Genomic DNA, 22,399 nt, shown 5'->3' on the forward strand with positions numbered 1-22,399 from the left:
GGTCAACTTTAATGTTGCAAAGTTGATCCTCTGATGGTTATTATACTCATAAATAGTATAATAAGTTTCTAATTGGCCAATTTAATTATCCAACTTCTCGGCATTGATAGCACCATCATATGCGGGAATATCGATCTTAACATCAATTTTAAGACCATTCATAGAAGTGTTGGACTTACCAGCTTTATCGGCACCCGATTCCTCCTCTTCGCTTTGATCTACACCAGACTCCTCTACAGACTCCTGTTCCTTGTCAGAATCATCCTCTTCACTAAAATTCACCTTTTTCTTGGTTGTTTTAGTAAATCTCGAGGCCTTCCTTCTAGAACCTTCTGGAATCTCATCTAGCGATTTACGTGCAGAATCCTCTACCAACTTTGCCGTCATCAGCGTCATCTTCTCCATTTGTTGTGCCAACAACGCAATCTTAGCATCGGTTCCTTCTTCTTCTGCCATTGCTTTCTTCTTCTTTTGTCGAAGAGCTTTTTCTGAAATTAATGGTCCAACAAGTTCTTCACCTGAAACCTCGATTTGTTTGCTAGTTGAGACCATAAACCACAGGCTTCAGCAGAATCTAAGCTCTGATACCACTTGATCAAAGGTTTTTTGTGGAACTTTTAATCAAGAACGTAAAAGAACTCAATGCATTATGGAGAATAACTTCCTTTTGTCTTACACAAAAGAAAAGGTTTATAGAATAGGAATCTTATTCAACTGCCTGCCCAATTCATACAATGATTACGGTTTATATACAATTAATGGTTTCCTAAAATAGAAAACTAAATATAACAAAAAGGGTTCTAACCGTCAAATTTGAATGGCTTAGAAAACCTTATGTATTGCAGCCGTAAGCTCATGTACAGCTGAAAACTAATTAATGTTAATAATTAATAATTATTATTATCATTATAATTATTCTAAAGATTCTCCTGGATCAGTGTGTCTAGTAAAACACACTTTTCTCTTACAGTTGACACCCCTAACTGCATAGGGATTAGACCAAGTAAGTACTTGATATTATCAAGTGTGGTTAACATCCCCAACCACCTAAACTTATTCAAAATGGAGGATTACATCAAGTAACTCTTCTAAACTTCCTTTGGATGATAAACACTGCTAATTTCTGTATCCCTCTTGCATCAGCCCTCATTGCTTTCTTGCATCATTGCTTGCTCACTTGCTTCATTGCTTGCTTGCTTATTGCCTTGGCTATCATTGTTTGTTTGTCGGCGAGCCTTGGCTGGTAGCATGTGGCCAGAATCGGTCAACCTTGGCCAACACTGGCCCGCCAGTGTCCTACAATATTCGGCATGTTGTGGCCAGATATGGCAGTTCTTCACAAATTGGCATGTCAACATGCTTCTTGCTGTGTGTTGCCTCCGGCAGGCCCACACAGGCTATGCATTGCCTATTCTCAATGCATGAGGTTTCCATAAGCGCTTAGCGAGGATACCTCCTTGCCTATTGATTGTACTAGTGCTAGGCAACGCCCTGCCTGCTACTTTGCTAGTGAGGCTAATGTCTTGCACATTGATCCCATATGTTTTGCTTCATTTTGCAGCCCTTGCTGCTCTTCAAACCTAAGGTTTGTGAGATTCCAAATTTTGAAGTTGCTTTTATTTTCGAGGTTGTAAATAGAAAGTTGAGGATGCCACGAGTTCGCAGCAATTTTTAGATTTCTGAAATATTTTTAAGGAATTTTTTTAAGTTTGATTGGAAGAAAATAGAAATGGTAATCTGGCGAATTCTGATTGGTTGTTGGGTGACAAGTGGCATGTGGTTGGTGAAAGGATGATGATGTCATCAGAATGAGTCAATCATCGGACACATGGCGTGTCTAGAAGCTAGGTTGTAGTTTGCCTGACAAGTGGAAGAAAGATGTTGGTGGCTTCCTTAGATTTTGACCTGCGGCAACAAACCAACCATTCATGTGTTGACACATGGCAAATCCTTCCCTATAAATAAGATGTTCAGCAGCCATTTCTTAGTACCAATTTTCAGAAAGACTTTCTCTCTCTACTCTCTCTCCTCTTTTTCTCTGTAATTCTCTCTCTAAAACTTCGGCGGATCATAACTTTTGATCCGTAACTCCAATTCAAGATCTGCTAAAAGTTACAAATCTGTCTTGATGCCTTATTTCTATCCATGGAGTTTTGATTTTGATCAAAATGTTATTTCTAGAAGGCTCATATTAGGAGGCTCGGTTTACGACCAGTATTCTAGGAGGGGATTCGTATTGTCAAGGAAAGTGGGTTGTGTGATATGTTTCAAATATTCGTATTTGCTATAAAAATGGTGAAAAATCATGACTTTAGCTATTTACGAAATATTCCTCTATTTTCAAGTGAATCGTGTCTAATTGCGAAATATGTGGAGTTTATTTGTATTATGTGTTGGATCCATTGTTTGATTTGTATTGGAACATGTGAACTTCTTGATTGGTTATGTCGAGGTAAGGATATGTCACAGGTGATATAAGGCTAGAGAAAGCCATTAGGGTTCCATGGGGTATACTAAATTGAAAGATAACTAATAAGAAGGAATGATGCGATGTGATGAATTGTTGTGAGTCGATGTGTATACTATATACTTCTTTCTAGCGTGTGTAAAATGACATGGCTTTACTGGCATATTACATGATCTATTCTCTGAGCGTGAGGTTTTGCTTAGTCACCCATTTTCTAATACCTTTTGCAGACAAATACTTAGAGTTTGTCAAGCCGGAAAGGGATTGGACGAGCTTAAAATGAAGAGCCTAGAAGGAAGGCCTTTATTTAAATTATGATTTGTAACACCGACACCTCAGATTTGGCATTAGGTGCTTAAAATCCACTGACACCGAGTCTGGGACATGACAAGGTTGGCGCAAGACATGCAAACACTTAGTGTTTTTGTATTGCCCCAAGATGCACTTCACCAGCTTAAACACGTCACAGTGCCACGAATCTCTAAGACATAAACCGAACATTCGATTTACATTCTTGATAACCACTAAGCATTTTGTTTAATAAACTTTTTGTAAAAGCACAGCGGAACGTAAAAAATTTTTGAGGTGAAAATCTTTGAAATACTAAAGTCAATTTATTCGTCTAGAACTTGATATGATGTTCACTCAAGGATAACGAACTTCAAGGAATAAGAATATATTCATCTAGGTTTGGCACACGACTAGCTTCCAACAAGTTCCAGAATACAAATTTCAAGAAATAGAAATCAAAGTAAAGTCGGGAAGACGATTTACCGAACTTATTCAGTTATTCTGCACACCCAGCTCCGTCCACTATTGTCCCGTTACCAGTGCAAAGTACATGCATCCACACTGTTGCAGGGGTGAGCTTTCGTCCTCGCTGCTCAATAGGGACTCTACCCTGACTAGATTTGAAGACCGATAAATAAATAAATTTTGGGTTGCCCAGTATGAAAACATGCTTAAACTAAATATTTCAAGGAACGACAAACTTTTTAAAAATGCACTCTGACTCGAAAATCGATGCAAGTTACTCAAATAAACACACGGAATCGGGTCGTCATTGCGATCGCTCACCGTCCGACCGGTATAGCCAACCCTCCGGAGGTTTTGTGGATCGAACCCAAGGAAGTCAGTGCCACCCTTCGCTTTCAAGCCATCAACATTTCTCATACGGTTTGGTTTGTATGCTTCACATTTTAACTTAACCAAGCCACACAACTTAACATGCATCGTATTAAAAACAACTTAACTAAATAAAATCACATATCGAGGAGAGTCCTAAATCCCTTACCTGGATTCCGATGCTTTCTCTCACGTACTCCGAGAGTCGCGAACCTTTTGTTCCTCAGGTAACTGGAGTCCTAAGTTCCGACATACTGATTGTTAATAATCTATTGAACAAGTATTCGAAATCTCGACGTTAATAAATCGTCCTACCAACTTTTCCTGGTTTGACCAGGAGTTGACCAAGGTTTGACTACCTTTCCATTTGGACCAGGATTGATCAATTTGACCAAGTTTGACCAATCGCGACAAGTTTGACAATTAACCCAAATTACCAAACATTCACTTGAAATTACAATATCGACCAAATATATTAGGTGCACCCAAAGTTACTAAGGCCACCCAATATATTAATTTCTTTTCTTTACTTACTATGACTTTAACATATGCACATGTAATGGAGGAAATTATCCCAAATTTCCCAATTTCGTTTACAATTTTTGTCGGAATTACTATGGACACCCAGTACTATTCCCACACAATTTCGACTCAAATGAGGTTTGCCCAAAATACTAAGGGCACCAAGACGACAACTTGACCGTTTTTCAAACCTTCACAAACCATTCTGGGTAGCGAGGCTAATCTGCCAAACAGGTGTGCGCGCGAGTGCAGGGCGAGGCATGGGCTGGCACAGAGGCTAATGCTAGAGCAGGCACAGAGGTGAGGTGAGGCTAGCAGGTGCAGGGGCGCACGCAGGTGCCGGCAGAAGGCTGAAGAACGACTTTGCCTCACCGTGATCCATGAAGAGAGGATCCATCGCCACCACCGTGTAAGTCTCCAAAAGTTTGGCGCCGCCAAGAGACACCAGCGCCATCACATCCTTGGGGAATATGAACCAACCCTCTTGAGATGCCATCGACGCCTCAGCCATGCGGGGAGAGGGGCCAATAGCAAGTGGAGAGGGAGAAGATAGGAGGGACAATGAAGTGGAAAAGGGGTAACAAGATATGGAAAACTGGAGAGGGAGGCCGTACGGCAACATAGAAAACACGAGAGAGAGAGAGAGAGAGAGAGATCTCGCTCGGACTTACCAAATTTACGTATTTGAGAAACCATTATACCAGACAGTGATCTCAATGAGGCAGAATAACAATGATAACGTCTTTTAGGGAATCAAAAATTAGGAGATAATTGAGTTGTATTTTCATTGATAATAAATGCCTTTTTTTTTTTTTTGAATAAAATAAATGCCTTTTTATATAAGTGATTATAACAAGAGAATATGAGTCTTACATGGAAAGTGAATCATACATTGAATAAAATATATCCGAGAATATATGTAAGACTAACTCTATTACAACTCAGACAAGTAATCAGAGCTTGGGTCTGACACACAAACTAGATGTCCTTAAACAATTGTTATATTTCAATCGAAAGCAATTACCAAATTTTGATGGAATGCACTAATACTGTTACTTCTAATATTTGACCAAAGATAATAATAATAAGTTTAGGTAATTTCTATTGAGAATATAAATTATAAGGTAAGGTGAAATACTTGTTTTCTTTTTTCGGATCGCTATCATAAGGTAAGCTGTTAGGTAAGGGCACAATCGACCATCTCAAAAATGAGCTCACTCCCAAAAAGCTACAAAAAGGAATCAAACGACACCGTCCCTTGCAAAACACCTTCTATAAGTTCCATACTTCCCCAAACTAACCTCCATACTACAATATTATAATTTTTGGATATTCTGCGGTCCTATAAAATCTTCACACGTCAACGCCATTTTAGTTTGGTGGCGGGCCCCACCAAAAGGTCAGTCCACCAACTCCCCCTCACCAACCCCAACAACTGACCCAAACATTTCTCTCTATATTGCCTTATCCTCAAAACATTTCCACCAAAACATGTCGACCGAAAAATCGGCACCGGCGCCGGAGACGCCTCCGAATTTCTGGGGCGACACGCCGGCGGAGGAGTACTACGCCTCCCAAGGGGTGCGCAACACCCAATCCTACTTCCCTACCCCCAACGGCCAGATCTTCACCCAGAGCTTCCTGCCGTTGGATCCCGACCTCCCAGTCAAAGGCACCGTGTTCATGACCCACGGCTACGGCTCCGACACCGGCTGGCTCTTCCAGAAAATCTGCATCGCCTTCTCCACCTGGGGCTACGCCGTCTTCGCCGCCGACCTCCTCGGCCACGGCCGCTCCGACGGCCTCCGCTGCTACCTCGGCGACATGGAGAAGGTCGCCGCCACCTCCCTCTCCTTCTTCCTCCACGTCCGCCGCAGCGAGCCCTACCGCCGCCTCCCGGCCTTCCTCTTCGGCGAGTCCATGGGCGGCGCCGCCACCATGCTCATGTACTTCCAGTCCGACCCCGACACGTGGACGGGCCTGATCTTCTCGGCGCCGCTCTTCGTCATCCCGGAGAACATGAAGCCCAGCAAGCTCCACCTCTTCGTCTACGGGCTCCTGTTCGGCCTCGCCGACACCTGGGCGGCGATGCCGGACAACAAGATGGTCGGGAAGGCCATCAAGGATCCCGAGAAGCTGAAAATCATAGCGTCCAATCCGAGGAGGTACACTGGGCCCCCCAGGGTGGGGACCATGAGGGAGATTGCTAGGGTGTGCCAGTACATACAGGATAACTTCTCCCGCGTAACGGCGCCGTTTCTGACCGTGCATGGGACTGCCGACGGGTTGACGTGTCCGACGTCGTCGAAGCTGTTGTATGAGAAGGCATCGAGTGTGGACAAGAGCTTGAAGATTTACGATGGGATGTACCATTCGTTGATACAAGGAGAGACTGATGAGAATGCCGACCTTGTGTTGAAGGATATGAGGGAGTGGATCGATGAGAGGGCGGAGAAGTATGGACCTAAACCCTAAATTACTAAATGTGGGTTTTGGGTTTGGGATTAATGAGATGTGACAAAATGTGTGTTTGATCGTAATGTAATAATAAGTTTATATCTTTAACTTAGTTTGGTACTCCTTAAAGCTAAATGCAAAGGTGTTCAAACTCTGGCTTTGATCCAAAATGAGGAGTGAGATTCAAATTATATATTGATCTCTAAAGGGGTTCGAGGAGATTCGAACTCTGGTTTTATCACGAGAGACGAGTACATCCTCAATCGATCAGTTTCTTTATCTTTGTTTTTTTCGATGTAAAGTTTTATATCCTATCTACTTGGTTGATTTGAGAAATTTTTGCTTCCTTTCATAATCTATAGTTTGGTATCATGCAAATGAGATAGGTAGCATACTTGCTTTCAAGGGAGATAATGACTTTCAGCGGTTGGAATTTCTTTCGGTTTGTTAATGTAAAAGTGAAGCAGAGTGTCTAGAATGACCAAGAGAGATCAATGTCTGAATTAGGCCTCATTTCCTGTTCTTCGTTTCCATCAAGTGTATTATAAATGGAAGAATTAGTGATGTCCCTTGGTGGCTCAATGCGATTGATTGTGCTGATGTATGTGCTCATGTATGAACCTCTTGTAAATGGATTGTCCTCCGACCATTTTGTTGTTCAATCTTTGACTACTCTATTAAGGTTTTTTGGTTGCTTGTTCAGGGACCCCCTTTTTTAGTATTTGATGTTTGATACCACACTAAATTACTCTCCTTGGAGTTGTATATATACATCGATCTTGATATACTTAAGGTCACGAATAAGTCTGATAGAAGTTTCATTTTTGAATTTTGAGCATTGAGGTTGGACACCTAATCTTTGCAACCTCTTTTCATCAGCTGGAAGTACGTGTTGAAGCTAAATGATCACCAAATAGATTAACTTTGTTCATCAGCAGCTATCTAAAATGAAAAAAACTAAAACAAGAGGAATCTGTTCAATATATATATCAAATATTCAATTTGCCTTGCGCTTAAGCACAGCAAGAAAGGTAGTTGTTCCCATGGAGTCGAAGATGGAGGGTTGCTCTTCAAGTTTCTTACGATACAAGTCAAAGAGCTCATCTAAAACTAATTCATCTCCAAAGTGCTGCTTGAAGAGTTCCTCCGTGACGGCTCTAGAGTGAGACGCAATCAGTTGGGCATTTTTCGTAACTGTGTCAAGTTTCGGGATCTGAGGTAAGTGATCCACACTCTCTATGCTGAAACATCCATTTTTCTCCACAACAGCTTCCAGTTCTTGGGGAGACATATGATAGATAGGTATGTTAAATGAATCTGCTTTGTCTTCACTAACTACTCCCTGCATAAAGTGAAGCCATGTAGCAGCAGAAAGGAAGAAATTAAAATTATCCTCTGCAATTCAACATATATAGCAACAACCAATTATGTCACATATATGGGACATGTATCTCTTCAATTGCTTCTACATATAAAATCTTTAATCCTTTGGCACAAATCAATATTGAAAAAGTTGATTAACCAAGCTAGCTAGTTTAGATAATTACCAAACGTTCTCTATCTCGATTGATTCTTGGCGCAAAGGGTTTATGGCAGATCGGATGAACTAATTTAAAGAATAAACAACTTCAATGATTGAGCTACATGTTGGAAAATTTATCATTCATCTCCGGGTTTAGCCTATATTCCATTTCTGAGTTAAAACATATTATGGATTGATTTTTAGTAGTATTACAATAATATTAAACAAAGAGAAATTGTTAATCGCTTACCTTCCTAGCCATGTCCGTGAGGGAAGATCCTAAAAGCCGATATGTGACATTAAGAAAAGAATGAGAATCATTTGATGAACCTTGAAGCTGATGACCAGGAATGATGAGTACCATCAAACCTCCACACACAATCTCTTGTGCCCTGGCATCCAAAAAGCACTCCATGTCCTCAGCATGCTGCGCTTGATATGCCCTCACTACTTCATCCGTGGAATTTAGATAATGGATCCGACCTTTATTCCAGGCAGGGCTATCTTTGTCCATTACCTCTTTTGGCACTCTCGAAATCCATTGAAGGGCGTAAGAAGAGTAAACAAAGTGAATGGAAGCTCTAGGAAATAAGCGACCATAAAAAGAACCAGGCACCCCCGCGGCATAGTATCGCTGCCTGTTCTGATCGGGGAGGGACCTGAAGAGCATGTTGAAGTCATTACAGGTGTGATCGTTGAAGAAAACTTGAAAGTCTGGGATTTGTGATGCACTCAGCCGCGGCACTTGGCTTTGATACTTGGACTGCACGGCTTCAAATATGTTTTCAACTGAAGAAAATGTATTTGGCCCAACTGAGCAACCCAGATCTGCAATGTTAAACGTGTTGTTCGGATTCGATAACATGATCTTCTCTATGTCAAGGTTTTCTGCAGCTGCCATTTTTATAATTTGTTTGACAACATCCACAGCTCCTCTCTGCAAGATCAAAGAGGAAATCAATTATACTCTTAACTGTAAAAACAGTTAGTGAAGTGTATGGAAAAAGAGAAAACCTGGTAAGTGGAGTTGTTGGCATAGCTTTTGGATCCATCTCCACCTATCATTGGATATGCTTCACCTTCTTCACTCAATTTACTGATTTTCTCTGCTGCCATATCTCTCTCTCTCTTCTTACTGTAAAACTCTTGGATATTGGTAAACTTGTATGTTTTTTTTCATCTTTACACTCAGGTTCATATAGGATTCCAGATTGTATACAGAAGGAAAGTCAACACCTACACTAATTAGCCCTATGATTACAACCTTATCCTATATATCAATATATCTTATCCTACAACTCAATCAAACAATTAATCTAAATTGGCACATCTCAACAATACTCCCCCTCAAGTTGGGGAATAGATGTCTCGAATACCCAACTTGTCCAGTGAACTGTGGAATACTTTACTAGAGACAGCTTTTGTCAGAATGTCAGCCAATTGATCTTCAGTTCTTACATGTGGCATGTCAATGATTTTTGACTCTAACTTCTCCTTGATGAAATGCCTATCCACTTCTACATGTTTGGTTCTATCATGTTGAACTGGATCGTGTGCTATATCAATGACTGCTTTACTGTCACAATATAAGTCCATGGCATATTTTGGTTTGAAGCCTAAATCCTTCATTAAATTTCGGAGCCATAACATCTCACATACACCATGGGTCATCCCCCACGGTATTCAGCCTCTGCACTTGATCTGGCTACCACTTTCTGCTTCTTACTTCTCCATGTGACAAGATTAATTACCTCCCACAAAAGTGAAGTAACCTGAAGTGGACCTCCTATCCGTGAGAGAACCAGCCCAATCTGCATCTGTATATCCAGCTATCTCCAAGTGATTATTTTTAGAAAACATAATCCCTTTACCTGGAGTTGACTTCAAATATCTCAAATCTCTATTTACTGCTTCCATGTGATCTTGACTTGGTGCATGCATGAATTGACTTACAACACTCACAGCATATTCAATGTCAGGATGAGTGTGTGAGAGATAAATGAGTTTGCCTACCAACTTTCGATATCTCTCTTTGTTGGTAGGCGCTTGGTCTGGAAATTCTGTTAGCTTGTGATTTTGCTCCATTGGTGTATCTGCTGGTTTACATGCTAGTAAACTTGTCTCTTTCAGTAGATCAACCACATATTTTATTTGGGATAAGAAGATGCCCTCATTTGATCTGGCCACTTCAATACCCAAGAAGTTCTTCAATCCTCCAAGATCCTTCATTTCAAACTCTTATGAAAGATGTGCTTCTAGTTTCTTCACTTCTTCTGGATAATTATCTGTCACAATCATATCATCAACATAAATGATAAGAACAGTGATCTTATCTTTCCTCCGCCTCAGGAACAGTGTATGGTCAGACTTGCTTTGTTTGTAACCAAACTGTTTCATAGATTGGCTGAATCTTCCAAACCATGCCCTAGAAGATTGCTTGAGGCCATAAAGGGATTTCTTCAATTTGCACACCATTCCTATTTGTGAGGCCAGAGAGTAGCTTGGAGGTAGATCCATGTACACTTCTTCCTTTAAGTCCGCATGAAGAAATGCATTCTTTACATCAAACTGTTTTAGAGGCCAGTCTAGATTTGCAGCTAGAGATAACAATACTCGAATGGTATTGATCTTGGCAACTGGTGCAAAGGTTTCCTGGTAATCAATTCCATATGTCTGGATGTACCCTTTTGCAACCAACCTAGCTTTATACCTGTCTAATGTCCCATCAGAAGCATACTTTAGTGTATAGATCAATCTGCACCCTACAGTTCTCTTTCCTGCTAGTTTTGGTATTAGTTCCCATATATGATTCTTTTGCAAGGCTTCCATCTCATCCTCCATAGCTTTATTCCACTTAGGGTCTGCCAATGCTTCCTGCACTTTAGTTGGAATAACAATAGCAGATAAATGAAACACAAAGGACGCATATGACTTGGATAGCCTATGGGATGACATGTGGTTGTTTATTGGATATTTGGCTTTGGCTTTAGGATCTGCTTCATATTGAGCTTTTGGTTGCCCTATATTTTTTCAAGCTGGAAATTGGTACACATTGGTGGTATTACTTGGTCCTATTTCAGGGGAATGTTCAACATTTGTATTATCATGGGATTGAAAAGCAAGGTTAGTAATTACCTCTGGATTATCCTGAAGAGGCATTGGAGTCGATGTAGTAGTAGAAGGGGGGAGGGTATCGTCTGTGTCTGTAGATTCTAGTGTTAGCAACTGGTTTCCACCCTCAAAATCACTAGATTCTATTTTTGTGGCTGGTGAAGGTTCTGTTTCCGTAGCTTCTGATACTAGTGAATGATTATTACTCTCAGTCATCGTAGAATCTGCTTAATCTGCGCTTGCAGTTGATAACTTGTTACTATGTACTTGTTTGTCCACTATCTCAAACGGACAAGATATATTAGAAGACTGCTTTTCTACATCACAATTCTCCCCTTAAAGAGGAGTCTTCGGGGTAAAGTAGAGATCATGTTCACAGAACGTAACATCCATAGTAACATATGTTCGTTTAGTGATGGGATTAAAGCATCGATATCCCTTCTGAGTAGAAGCATAACTTATGAAGACACACTTTTCCGCACATGCCTCCAATTTGGTCCTTTTAATGCGAGGAACATGAACATAGGTCACACAACCAAAGAGTTTTGGAGGAAGAGCATGGGTAGGCGGCAAAGGTAAATGTTTGGAAAGGGCTTGGATATGAGTTTTTGGTGGTGGACTATCGTCCCCAAGAGAGGTATGGAGAGCTTGTGTGGGAAGTTGATTTATGAGGTAGTCAGTAGTGAGGATGGCATCACCCCAGAAATATTCCGGCATATGAGCTCCAAGCAACATGGATCGGGCAACTTCAAGAATGTGGCGGTTCTTGCGTTCCGCCACACCATTCTGCTGAGGTGTATGAGGACAGGTGGTCTGGTGTATGATTCCATGGGTGTTGAATATTGGCAGAAGGTATGTGTGACATATTCTCCACCATTATCTGAGTGGAAAACTTTAATGAGAGTTTGAAATTGGGTATGGATCATGACATGAAAGGTCTAAAACACAGAGAACACATCACTCTTATGTCACATCAAATAGATCTACCTCATTCGGGTGCAGACGCCAGTCATTAATAAAGAGAATAAACCATTGAAGGAATGGATGGATTTCAAAACTTTTTAATTAGTGCGGAATAAGTTTAACAATTAAACTACTAACTAAACATAAAATCCATTCCTTTAACCCATGATCTTGGCTTATTGTGATATGTATATAAACAAAGCATGCATAGTAAGGAAGAACAAAGAGGGAGTTTATGTTCTACTCACCCTTGGAGCGTGATTTTAATCCGATCCAAGTGAACCACCAAAGTTCCTCTCCTTGATCTCTCCTTGTGTTTGTTTCCTCTACCTTGAAGCACCTTGAATTAAGAACTCCTTCTTGTACTCCTTCTTGTGCTTGTAATCTCCTCCTTGATGTAACAAGTAAAGCCACAAAAATATATGGCCTCTAAGGATCTTCACCAAGTGAATCAAGAGATGAAGAAAGATGAAAGAAAAGAAGAAATTATGCAAGTGTTCTTCTTTCCTTTAATTTCTGAAAAATGGACCAAGAGAGAACTCTCTTTCTCTCTCTCTAATCTGAAAATAATAGTGTGGAGACACACTTATTTCTTTGTCCATGCTTTCCCTTTTATATAATAGGAAATAACTCCAATTACTAAAAGAAAAATATTGACTTTCATAAAGCCAATATTTTGGCTGGTCCATACATGTTATTGGGCACTAAAAATGTGTCTTGGGCTTTCATTTAAATCTCATTTAGTGAAGCCCAAGTCCACACCAAAAAACCCGACAATCGTTTAGGCCCAATAGGTTCGGTTTTACCCGAAAATCCTAATTATGTTCAAATAATAAATCTAATTAATTATTTGCTCATAACCAACTCTTGTTTAATCTTCTTCATATACAATCTCAAGGATCCACTTATATGGTGTGCGATCTCTTAGGTTCTAATTAACAAGGCAGTGAAGTTTATAGAAACCATTCTATTTTGTTTACGAATCAAAAACTCCATTTTTGATTCTCCCTTGTTATTAGGATAATAAATGTTTATTAATCCTCGGGGACTTCACAAGTCATGAGTGACGTCTTGCAACATATCATGACTACCCTAGTTAATGTAGAATGACAAAGAACCTATTCAATTGGAATTACAATACAATACGGTCCTTCTCTAACACGATGTTCTAAATCACATCATCGGGGTATGGAATTGATATGTCAATCCCCTAATGTGATTTTCATTCTTATGTGATTCTTAGAATGTGATTAAAAACTCCTTTTTAAATCTCATTCAATGCTTTGGCCAAAGACTCATTGAATCACATCTTTGAACATACACCTTATTTACTTAAGGATAGAGATTCCTTGTTGTACACTCACATGTCTCCATGACCGAATTGATTATACCAATGAATGCATCTATTATATCCATTAAGGGACACAATATTATTGCATCATCAAGAGATAATCCATTCACTCATAAGACAACTATGGTGTCTCAGGTCAAAGGACTAATTTGTATTATTGCAATTTAGAGTTCAAGTTTGACATGTAAGTAAGACTCCATACAAGAACTCTAATGATCGCGTTCAGTGTACTCTTTAAGTTAAGAGCACCCACATACTTGTATTAGTGTCTCTACACAAATGACAAGAGACATATCATCCTCCATATTGAGCATACATAGTATGTGCTAGTCTTTCCGGATTATCAATGTCCAAGTGATAATCCTATGACTAGGAACCTTTTAGGATAAGAGTGTGAAAGAGTAAAGGTCTCACACATCTAACTCTTTAGATTACTTTCTCTTTAACTCATATTCCTTGGACCTTGTTCAATCAAATATTAAATATAAGCAATGAACAATAAACTTGCCCTTTTGATTAATAATAATTACAATAATAATTACATCAAAATGATTGTTTTAGGACACAATTCCTTCAACCATTTCATACCAGATGGGGTTGCTGGACACGACCCCCAATTAAACATCAGAGTGAACCAAATCAAAAGGTGCAATACTTTTATTATAACTCAAAGGATAGTTCACACAGTGACTCTTGCCTAAAATACAAGTATCACATTTAAAGTCTGATGCTTAAACAATGAAGGTAGTAGAGTTTGAAGATAACCAAAAGATGGATGCCCCAATCTTTTATGCCACAACCAGATTTTTTCTACTTCCGTAGACGAATGTTTATGAACTTGATTCACTTCACTTACATGGCGATTACCAGCATATGTCATCTCCATGTTGTACAATCCCCCCTTCTCAATACCACGCCCAATGATTTCCCCTTTTAGGATGTCTTGAAATATACAACACTATGGGTAAAGAATCACTCAACAATATAATTGTTTAGTTATATGTTTGACAGACAAAAGGTTATGTGATAATGATGGCACATGTAAAACTGTATTAAGTGTAATAGAATCTATCAAAATGATAGATCCAGCACTAGTAATAGGATAGGAAACACCATATGCATTGGTTACGCCGAATCAGTGAACTGGGGTCAAATTTTGAAGGTTCCTAGAGTCATTAGTCATATGGTCTGTTGTGCCTGAATTAATTATCCACATATCTTTCCAATTAAAGTCAGAAATACTAGACAAAGAGGAACTTAGTGTACCTGAATCAGTCATGAAAGCAAAGGTAGGGCCACCAATGTAATCACCTTCAGTTTGTTCCTTCGGAGCTGGTGAGGCAATATGAAGGCCCATCTTAGGGCTGATAACCTCTTGCCTCTTTCGCTTGGGTTTCCTTACGACGGGCAACATACCCCTCCCACCATTCTGGATAACTTTTCAATTGAAAACAATTATCCACAGTATGCTTCAGAGACTTACAATGAATGCATTTCGTAAATCCTGGAGTGGGTGATTTCCAAGAGGAGGCAGATGACGAAGACTGGGGATTATGTACATGTGGTGGCTGGTATTGAGTGTGCATGGCAGATCCTTCAACAATTGTTTCAGACATCATTTTTTGAAGCCTGTTATGTTCAACACTAACTTGAGAATAAGTCTCTTCAATAGAGGGCAGCGGCTTTGTGTTCAGAATTCTACTTCTAACACCGTCGAGGTGTGGATCAAGTCCTGCTAAGAAGATGTAGACACGATGCTTACTGACCCTTTCTGCCATATAAGCAATAGATTCTGCATCCTTGAGCCGGAGAGGATCTAAGATATCAAGTTCTTGCCAAATCTTCTTCATTTGGCTGTAGTAGTTATGAAGAGGAGCTCCATTTTGTTTGGTGGAAGCCGAGTCAATTTGGAGTTCATAGTTTCTGGTGTCATCTTGCGCAATAGAGAAAGTAGTCTTGACAGCATCCCATATCTTTTTAGCTATCTCCAGTCCTTCATAATTTCCTCGTACATCTCTGTGCATAGAATTGAGTAGCCAAGCTTGAACAAGACTATATTCTTGTACCCAAGTCTCATAGAAGTCTTCATCTTCTTCCTCTGAAGGTGCCTTTTTCTTGCCAGTGAGATAACCAAGTTTATCTCTACCAGTAATGTCCAATTTGGCATGTTTAGACCAAGAAATAAAATTGGTGCTATCCAATTTATCAGGAGCGATGGAACCATTATCGTTGGATGATAATTGTCCTATAACATTAGGTGACTCCTCAGATGCCTTCTTGGATGGCTCATTGTCGAGAACCATAATTGCTGCTTCTGTTTTTTTTTTTCTCTCCTTTTTTTTTTCCCTTTTTTTTCCTCTCTCTCTCTTCTTCAATAGATCGAAGCTTTTAAATAAATAGATGCAGCATGGCTTTTAAATAAGGACTAAATACTTGTTACTCCTTGTACTTTTCTCCATAAAACAGTTCAGTCCAAAATTTTTAAATTAAACAGGTTAGTCATTATTCTCTCTAATTTTCACACAATAGGTCCAAAATGACTATTTTACCCCTCACTTTTTTTTTTGATTTTTTTTTTTTAATTTTTCTCTCTCTTTTTTAATTTATTTTTTTTCTTTTTCTTCTTCTTCTTCTTCCTCTCTCTCTCTCTCTCTCTCTACCGAGCCACCCTCCGCCGCCTTTGCACCTCCTGCGTCTTCCGCCTCCACCCGGCCAGATTCTGCCCTATCTGCCTCCTCTTCTAGGACCTCCAGAGGCGTAGTCCCGATTGCACCTCCAGAAGCACCACCACTTGTTGTTCTCCTTCGGCGCAACAAAATAGCTACAAACCCAAAAAGAACAACCAAAATCCATCGAACCCATCAAACAAAACTTCAAACTTTCAAATTCACATTATTATATAAACAATTATGAGACCCTAAAACCCAGATCCGTGAATCGAAACCAAGATCCAATCACGAAAGCAATGCAAATTTCCCATTCAAATTCATCATCTGGGTATTCAATTTTGCCTTCTTTCACACATTACCAACCCCCAATTTCACTAGCTCGCTATTCCCGAACTTCCTCTTGTTCTTCTTCTTCTTTTCCAGCAATCTCACATACTCATCCCCATCCACCTCTTCAACCTTGACGGCCTTTGGGCTGTTCCTTAGCGACGAGAGTGACGAAGAAGGAGGAGCGAGGCCTCTTTTGGCGGCTGCGTGAGTAGACATGGAGGAGCCACTGGCGGTGTTTCAGAGAAAATGCCATGGAAAGAGAGCAATCAAGAAAAAAAAAATAATAATAATATATATATATATATATATATATAGAGGCCGGATCGAGAGCTGACGTCCGCAACCCAGAAAAAGTGCAGACGTCGCTCCTCCGGCGTCGGGAAGGCGGCGATCGCTGCGCTGCAGGTGCCGGACGCACCCTCTGAACATCCCGGACGACCTCGAGCAAGCGGCAAAGGCGAAGGTGATCGGAAACTTAGCGGTGTGCTGCGAGCTCGCCGGAAACCATGGAAGCCCATCGAGCTCGACGTCGATCCCTTCGTCGACGACTCCAGCCGCTTCTGAACTGCTTCACGTCGTGGCCTGGTTTTGTCCGGCAGCAGAAACGCCGCCGTCGCTGCTCGATCGAGGCCGGAGGAGCGACGTCCGCACTTTTTTTGGGTTGCGGACGTCCGCTCTCGAACAGTTTTGTATATATATATATATATATATATATATATATATATATATATATATATATATATATATATAACTAAGAGAGAGAAGTAGAAACTAAATTAAAAATAAAATAAATAAATAATAAAAAAGAGAAAGTGAGGGGTAAAATAGTCATTTTGGACCTAATGTGTGAAAATTAAAGAGAATAAGGACTAGGGTGGTGCTATTCACACATCCATTTTCTCTATTCACACACCCCCTCTATTTTTATATTACTTTAATTCAATTCCGTTTTATAAATTACCCTAACTACCCTCCCTTGTAATTCTATTTCTTTTATTTTTTATTTTATCTATTTGGCAAGTCAATCATGAATCAAACATCATTATGCAATAATTAATTTGCTTTTACCTATAAATGAAGGAAAAATAATACGTTCATTAAGTGGAATGACCTATATTATTAGACGAGAATATGCTTTCCAAGTAATTACATTCATCCAACTGAATCTAAATTGCAAAGTTTGTTCTCATACAAGTAGGAGAGGTAAAACACATGCTTTACTCCCTCGTTGTCTCGGATTCCAATATTGCACCTAGCTTACTAGAGTTTCTTATCTCTTATAGATTGGCAATAAGCCATTTTCAAACGAAGTCTGTAAATTTGAGAAATTTGTGGGTAAAAAAAAAATGGAGTATAGTTCAAAATTAATTGTTTGAATAAGACTAGCTTGAGGGGCTAGACAAATGTAGACACACGCATAATCAATGGTATGAACGCTTAATTTAATGTATTTTAGATAACTATATTGAAAGAACACTGACCCATAAATAATAAGAATGTATTACGCAAGGCTGAGGACAAACTTTGCAATTTTGATTCAGTTGGATGAATGTAATTACCTAGGAAGCATATTCGTTGTCTGTTTAATAATACAGGTCATTCCACTTAACGAACGTATTATTTTTCCTTCATTTATAGGTAAATTAAAATTTTGATTTATTGTATAATGATCTATTGATGTTTGATTCATGATTGACTTGTCAAATAGAAAAAAGAAAAAGAATCAGAAAAAAGAAAAAGAATCAGAAAAAAAGAAAAAGAATCAGAATTGCAATTGAGGGTAGTTAAGGTAATTTGTAAAAAAAGAATTGAATTAAAATAATAGAAAAATAGAAGGGTGTGTGAATAGAGAAAATTGGTGTGTGAATAGCACCACCCTAAGGACTAACCTGTTTAATTTAAAAATTTTGGACTGAACTATTTTATGGAGAAAAGTACAGGAAGTAACAAGTATTTAGTCATTTAAATAAATAACCTTAGGTTGCAGCTCGTGGTCGTCGTCTGAGGCAAACAAACAACCTCCTAAGTTCGCTGGTCAGTGGCAGACGGCGACTGAAGGTCCGGCGTGGCCCGATCCGGTCTGGTAGCTGTAAGGTGGACTTCGGGTCCGATACTGGCTTTTTGGGTCTTTGGCGAAGATACAGATTCAAGTTGATGGTGATTGTTATCAATGATTGATAGAGGTGCTGCAGATTGTCAAAACAAAACGATCTTGTAGATGGATGAAGTGGGTATACTGATATGGGTATTGGGAAGACTTATACTTAGTCTGGTGGTATGGGTAAAAAGAAGAACTACAACAAAGTTCTTACGATATTTGGTATTTTGGCAGTGGAATTAAGGTATGGTAGATATGGATATGGGTCTCAAGAGCGTATTGCTCTGATACCGTCTTAGATATTGGTAAACTTGTTTGTTTTTATTCATCTTTACACTCAGGTTTATATAGGATTACAGATTGTATACAGAAGGAAAGTACTTAACACCTACACATAGGGCTTATGATTGCAACCCTATCCTATCAAACTATCTTATCCTACAACTCAATCAATCAATCAAACAATTAATCTAAATTGGCATGGCTCAGCAACAAAAATAAGGACTATTCCTTACTTCATACGGGTTTAAGTTTTTTAAAGGTAAATTATTGAGATCAGATGGCAAGTTGACATTGATGTCTATTTCTTCAGCTATGTTTATGAACAGCAGATATGATGCTGGATTGGCATACATTCTTGGCGATATCTACCAGACAACATTCCAATGGCTTAATTAATAGTAGCAGTGGCATAAAAGTACTTTATTTTCTGCTTCTTCGACAAGTTTGCTAAATCATTAATTATATATAGCTTAATCACCGAGCACTCGAATCATGTAAGATAATTAAAGAGATGATTAACTATAGATTCATGAATAATAGCATGTTCAAATCGATAAATGTTTTTGTTTTTTCCTTTGGCTGAATGAAATTTTCATTTCAAAACCGGAAAGACGGCGGAGAGGAACTTAAAATGCAGGGAGACCATCACTCCATCAGCCCTGAGAACATGCAATACAGAGGGTGGAGGGTGATTCATCGAGTTTTCACATTTCACCCCTCTTTTTGCATCGCAAGCCAATCAACAACAGCATTTGCAGATCTTCTAACAAGTCGTACTCCACTTACAGTTATAAGCTTAGACAAAAGCCAACGAATCTTCGACACAAGAGGGTGGATTCCCCAATCTACCTTGAAAGACCTATCCAAAATAGACTTAAAGAGTATTTCAGAGTCAGTCTCCGAAACCAAAGAAGGGAAATCCTTTGATTTACACCACATGATAATTGCATTTGATAAGTATAGAAGACTTCGCAAACAATTGGCTACATCTTTCAAATGGTGGAAAAAAAGAAAAAAGAAAAAAAAAAGTTAATTAATTTTAAGTCCAAAAAACATGGCTGGAATTTCTATGCCTTTCAAATTCCTCTTGGAATAGAGACCTCCTCAAACTTGAAATTTGAGGACCTTTATATGAGAGAGAGAGAAACTTCCTCAGCAAGGGCTGCCCATGATTCCCTAACAACCAATCAAGACTTTACACATAGGGCACCCTTTTGTCTGGCACCCTTTTGTCTCTTCCTTTACCAAAATTCTTATGATCTACTTCAGCTCTACTATTACTTACAATTATTAAAGAAGCGTAGTGGGCCCATATTTAGAGTTTGTTTATTTTAACATGTTTCAGTTATAAATCTATCCTCTATACTCATATTGAAAAGATCTGTAAATTTTGTAGTGGCAAGTTCAGCCCTGCAGAACAAAATTATCCTACAGGAGAAAAAGAAATCTTGGCTGTCAAGAAAACAATTTTAAACTCTCCAGCTTTTCTTGGAAAACCCTTTACTGTACGCACCGATTGTGCTAGAGTGAAGAATTTCAAAAATTTTAAACTTGATAAAGCTGCTGATAGAGGAAGATTAGCAAATTGGCAATTATTTCTTAACCAATATGATTATAATGTTGAATTAATTGCAGGAAACAAGAACTATCTTCCAGATGCATTAACTAGAGAAATGGCAATGTTCAGTCAAAGAGATGATGACCAAGGTCGCAATCCCAGAAACAGAAGAACTAGGAAAGAACCTAAAAAAGCTGAGGAATCAAAAGAAAAACTCCTCAAAAGATTTTTGCTAAGTCCAAAAGGACTAGCCACAACTGATCAATCCCAGGGTAAAGGATTGGCTGGCCCGTCTCAAACGGCAGACGGTAAAGGCTCATCAAGACCGTTGAAGGCTGTTGCTTTACCAAAAAGCAAATCAACTCCAACTGAAGTTATAAATGTTTTTAATTATGAACTAGAAACCTTTGTTGATCCTATGTTCAGAACTGGCAGGAGGCTAGCATACCACCAGAAGGCAATTTTAGATAACCTCTTATTTGCCTTTCAGGAAAAAAAACAGTGGAATCATGTTCCCGGCTCTGTTTGCCTTAGTTGAAGAACTCCATGAAAATGCTAGACCACAGTTTGCAGAAGTGAATGAAAATACACAGCAAAGTGCTGTCCAGAATGAAAAAATCCAGTATATATCTTGAAGATCCTGAAAGTGCTAGAGTTCCTGTTTTAGCACTAACAGAACCAGATTGGTTTGACTTTCACAATCTCATTGGAAGTCAGAATTTTGACTCATTTCCTCCAACTCTCTTCATAGTCCCTGGACCTTATGTTGGAAGGTATGTAGTCAATGTTCAGAGTGAACTTCTCCAAGAACACAAGCTGTGACTTGTTGAAATTGTCCATAATCTCTGGACAAAAACCAATGATCGATGATCTCAAAGGATTACCACCCATCCTAGTCAATACAGTCAAGAATGTCAGAAAAACTGACTGTATCCTCAGGTTGAAATTCAGATCGACTCCTCCAGAATGGATCCATAATAGAAATGGTGAAGTTGAATATATTTCTTCATATCATTATGTGAGGATTATCCAAGGAAGGTATCTTCAGCCTGCATGTGTGGGATACAACGGCCAGCCAAACTCTAGCATCCCTTGGATGAAGGCCATGTCCCTAGACTATATCCAAAAGATAATCGAAGAAGATAAAAAAAACACATTCCTGGCAGCAGGAGAGAAAATTATAATCACTGCCTATGATCATCCTAAAGTTGAGAGCAGTGACCTTTTTCTGTCGCTCAAGAGAAAGGAAATTGATTCTACGTTAGCATGCTTGCAGTGGATCCAGAGACTTGAAAATGACAACCACTACAAGATGTATGCAGATACGGACGTAGAAGATAATGAAGTTAAAGCCAGGATGGATGACAACTTTCTTGTCCTAGGCTACAATTCAGAAACAGATGAAAACATGTGAAGCAACAGGTGTAAAAAGCACCGAAAGCAACTTTGGCTTTTCCTAAAGATGCTTTTGCTTTTCAGAAAAGAACAAGGTGAAAAAACATTTCACCTAAAGGAATCTGCTTTTCGCCAACCGACCTCCATCATCAGGAGCACTCACAAAAGCAGAAAATAATAGAGTTGTGTTGTACATTTTTATGTTTTGAATTCTGGTTATTTGAGTTCCGCTCCCTATTTAAGGAGCTTTAAGTTCAGTTTGTAAGGCATCAGAAAATTGAGCAGAATCATTTTTCTCTCAAGAAGTAAGAAAAGCCATAGTAGCAGTGTGATAGTACCAGGGTTTCCTGTAAGTCGTTTGATGCGGTGTGCATTTTATTTCAAGTAAGTACCTGCATTTCAATTATGAGTAGCTAACTAATAAATTATCTGCAAAAATTATCTGTTTACCTTACCATTTATCAAGCTAAGATTATTTTCCCAAAAGTGATTCCGCCCTGAGAAGTAACCATTTAGACAGGAAGTCGTTAGGTGAAAATGTGGCATGTT

The 22,399-nt window shown here is 39.2% G+C and overlaps 2 protein-coding genes across 2 annotated transcripts; one reads left to right on the forward strand and one right to left on the reverse strand.

Annotated features, from left to right (window-relative positions):
• The first annotated feature begins 5,560 nt into the window (after nt 1-5,560).
• LOC133739304 (caffeoylshikimate esterase) lies at nt 5,561-6,907 on the forward strand. Its single transcript, XM_062167055.1, has one exon. The coding sequence runs from the start codon at nt 5,606-5,608 to the stop codon at nt 6,587-6,589; it is 984 nt and encodes a 327-aa protein (XP_062023039.1). The 5' UTR covers nt 5,561-5,605; the 3' UTR covers nt 6,590-6,907.
• Nucleotides 6,908-7,444: 537 nt separating this feature from the next.
• On the reverse strand, nt 7,445-9,329 carry LOC133739313 (loganic acid O-methyltransferase-like). The gene is made up of 3 exons (XM_062167064.1): nt 9,108-9,329; nt 8,344-9,030; nt 7,445-7,913 (listed from the first exon to the last, which is right to left on the reverse strand). The coding sequence occupies exons 1-3, from the start codon at nt 9,207-9,209 to the stop codon at nt 7,569-7,571; spliced, it is 1,134 nt and encodes a 377-aa protein (XP_062023048.1). The 5' UTR covers nt 9,210-9,329; the 3' UTR covers nt 7,445-7,568.
• Between the last annotated feature and the right edge of the window lie 13,070 nt (nt 9,330-22,399).

This window comes from Rosa rugosa, chromosome 1, assembly GCF_958449725.1.
Source record: "Rosa rugosa chromosome 1, drRosRugo1.1, whole genome shotgun sequence".
Taxonomy (NCBI): Eukaryota; Viridiplantae; Streptophyta; class Magnoliopsida; order Rosales; family Rosaceae; genus Rosa; species Rosa rugosa.

What these genes read in the sequence shown, in the direction of transcription:
- LOC133739313 (XM_062167064.1), bottom strand. Translation starts at nt 9,209, where the DNA reads ATGGCAGCAGAGAAAATCAGTAAATTGAGTGAAGAAGGTGAAGCATAT. An exon ending in CCAACAACTCCACTTACCAG is followed by an intron (nt 9,031 to 9,107) that starts GTTTTCTCTTTT and finishes TTGATCTTGCAG; the next exon opens with AGAGGAGCTGTGGATGTTGT. An exon ending in TCACGGACATGGCTAGGAAG is followed by an intron (nt 7,914 to 8,343) that starts GTAAGCGATTAA and finishes CACTTTATGCAG; the next exon opens with GGAGTAGTTAGTGAAGACAA.
- LOC133739304 (XM_062167055.1), top strand. Translation starts at nt 5,606, where the DNA reads ATGTCGACCGAAAAATCGGCACCGGCGCCGGAGACGCCTCCGAATTTC.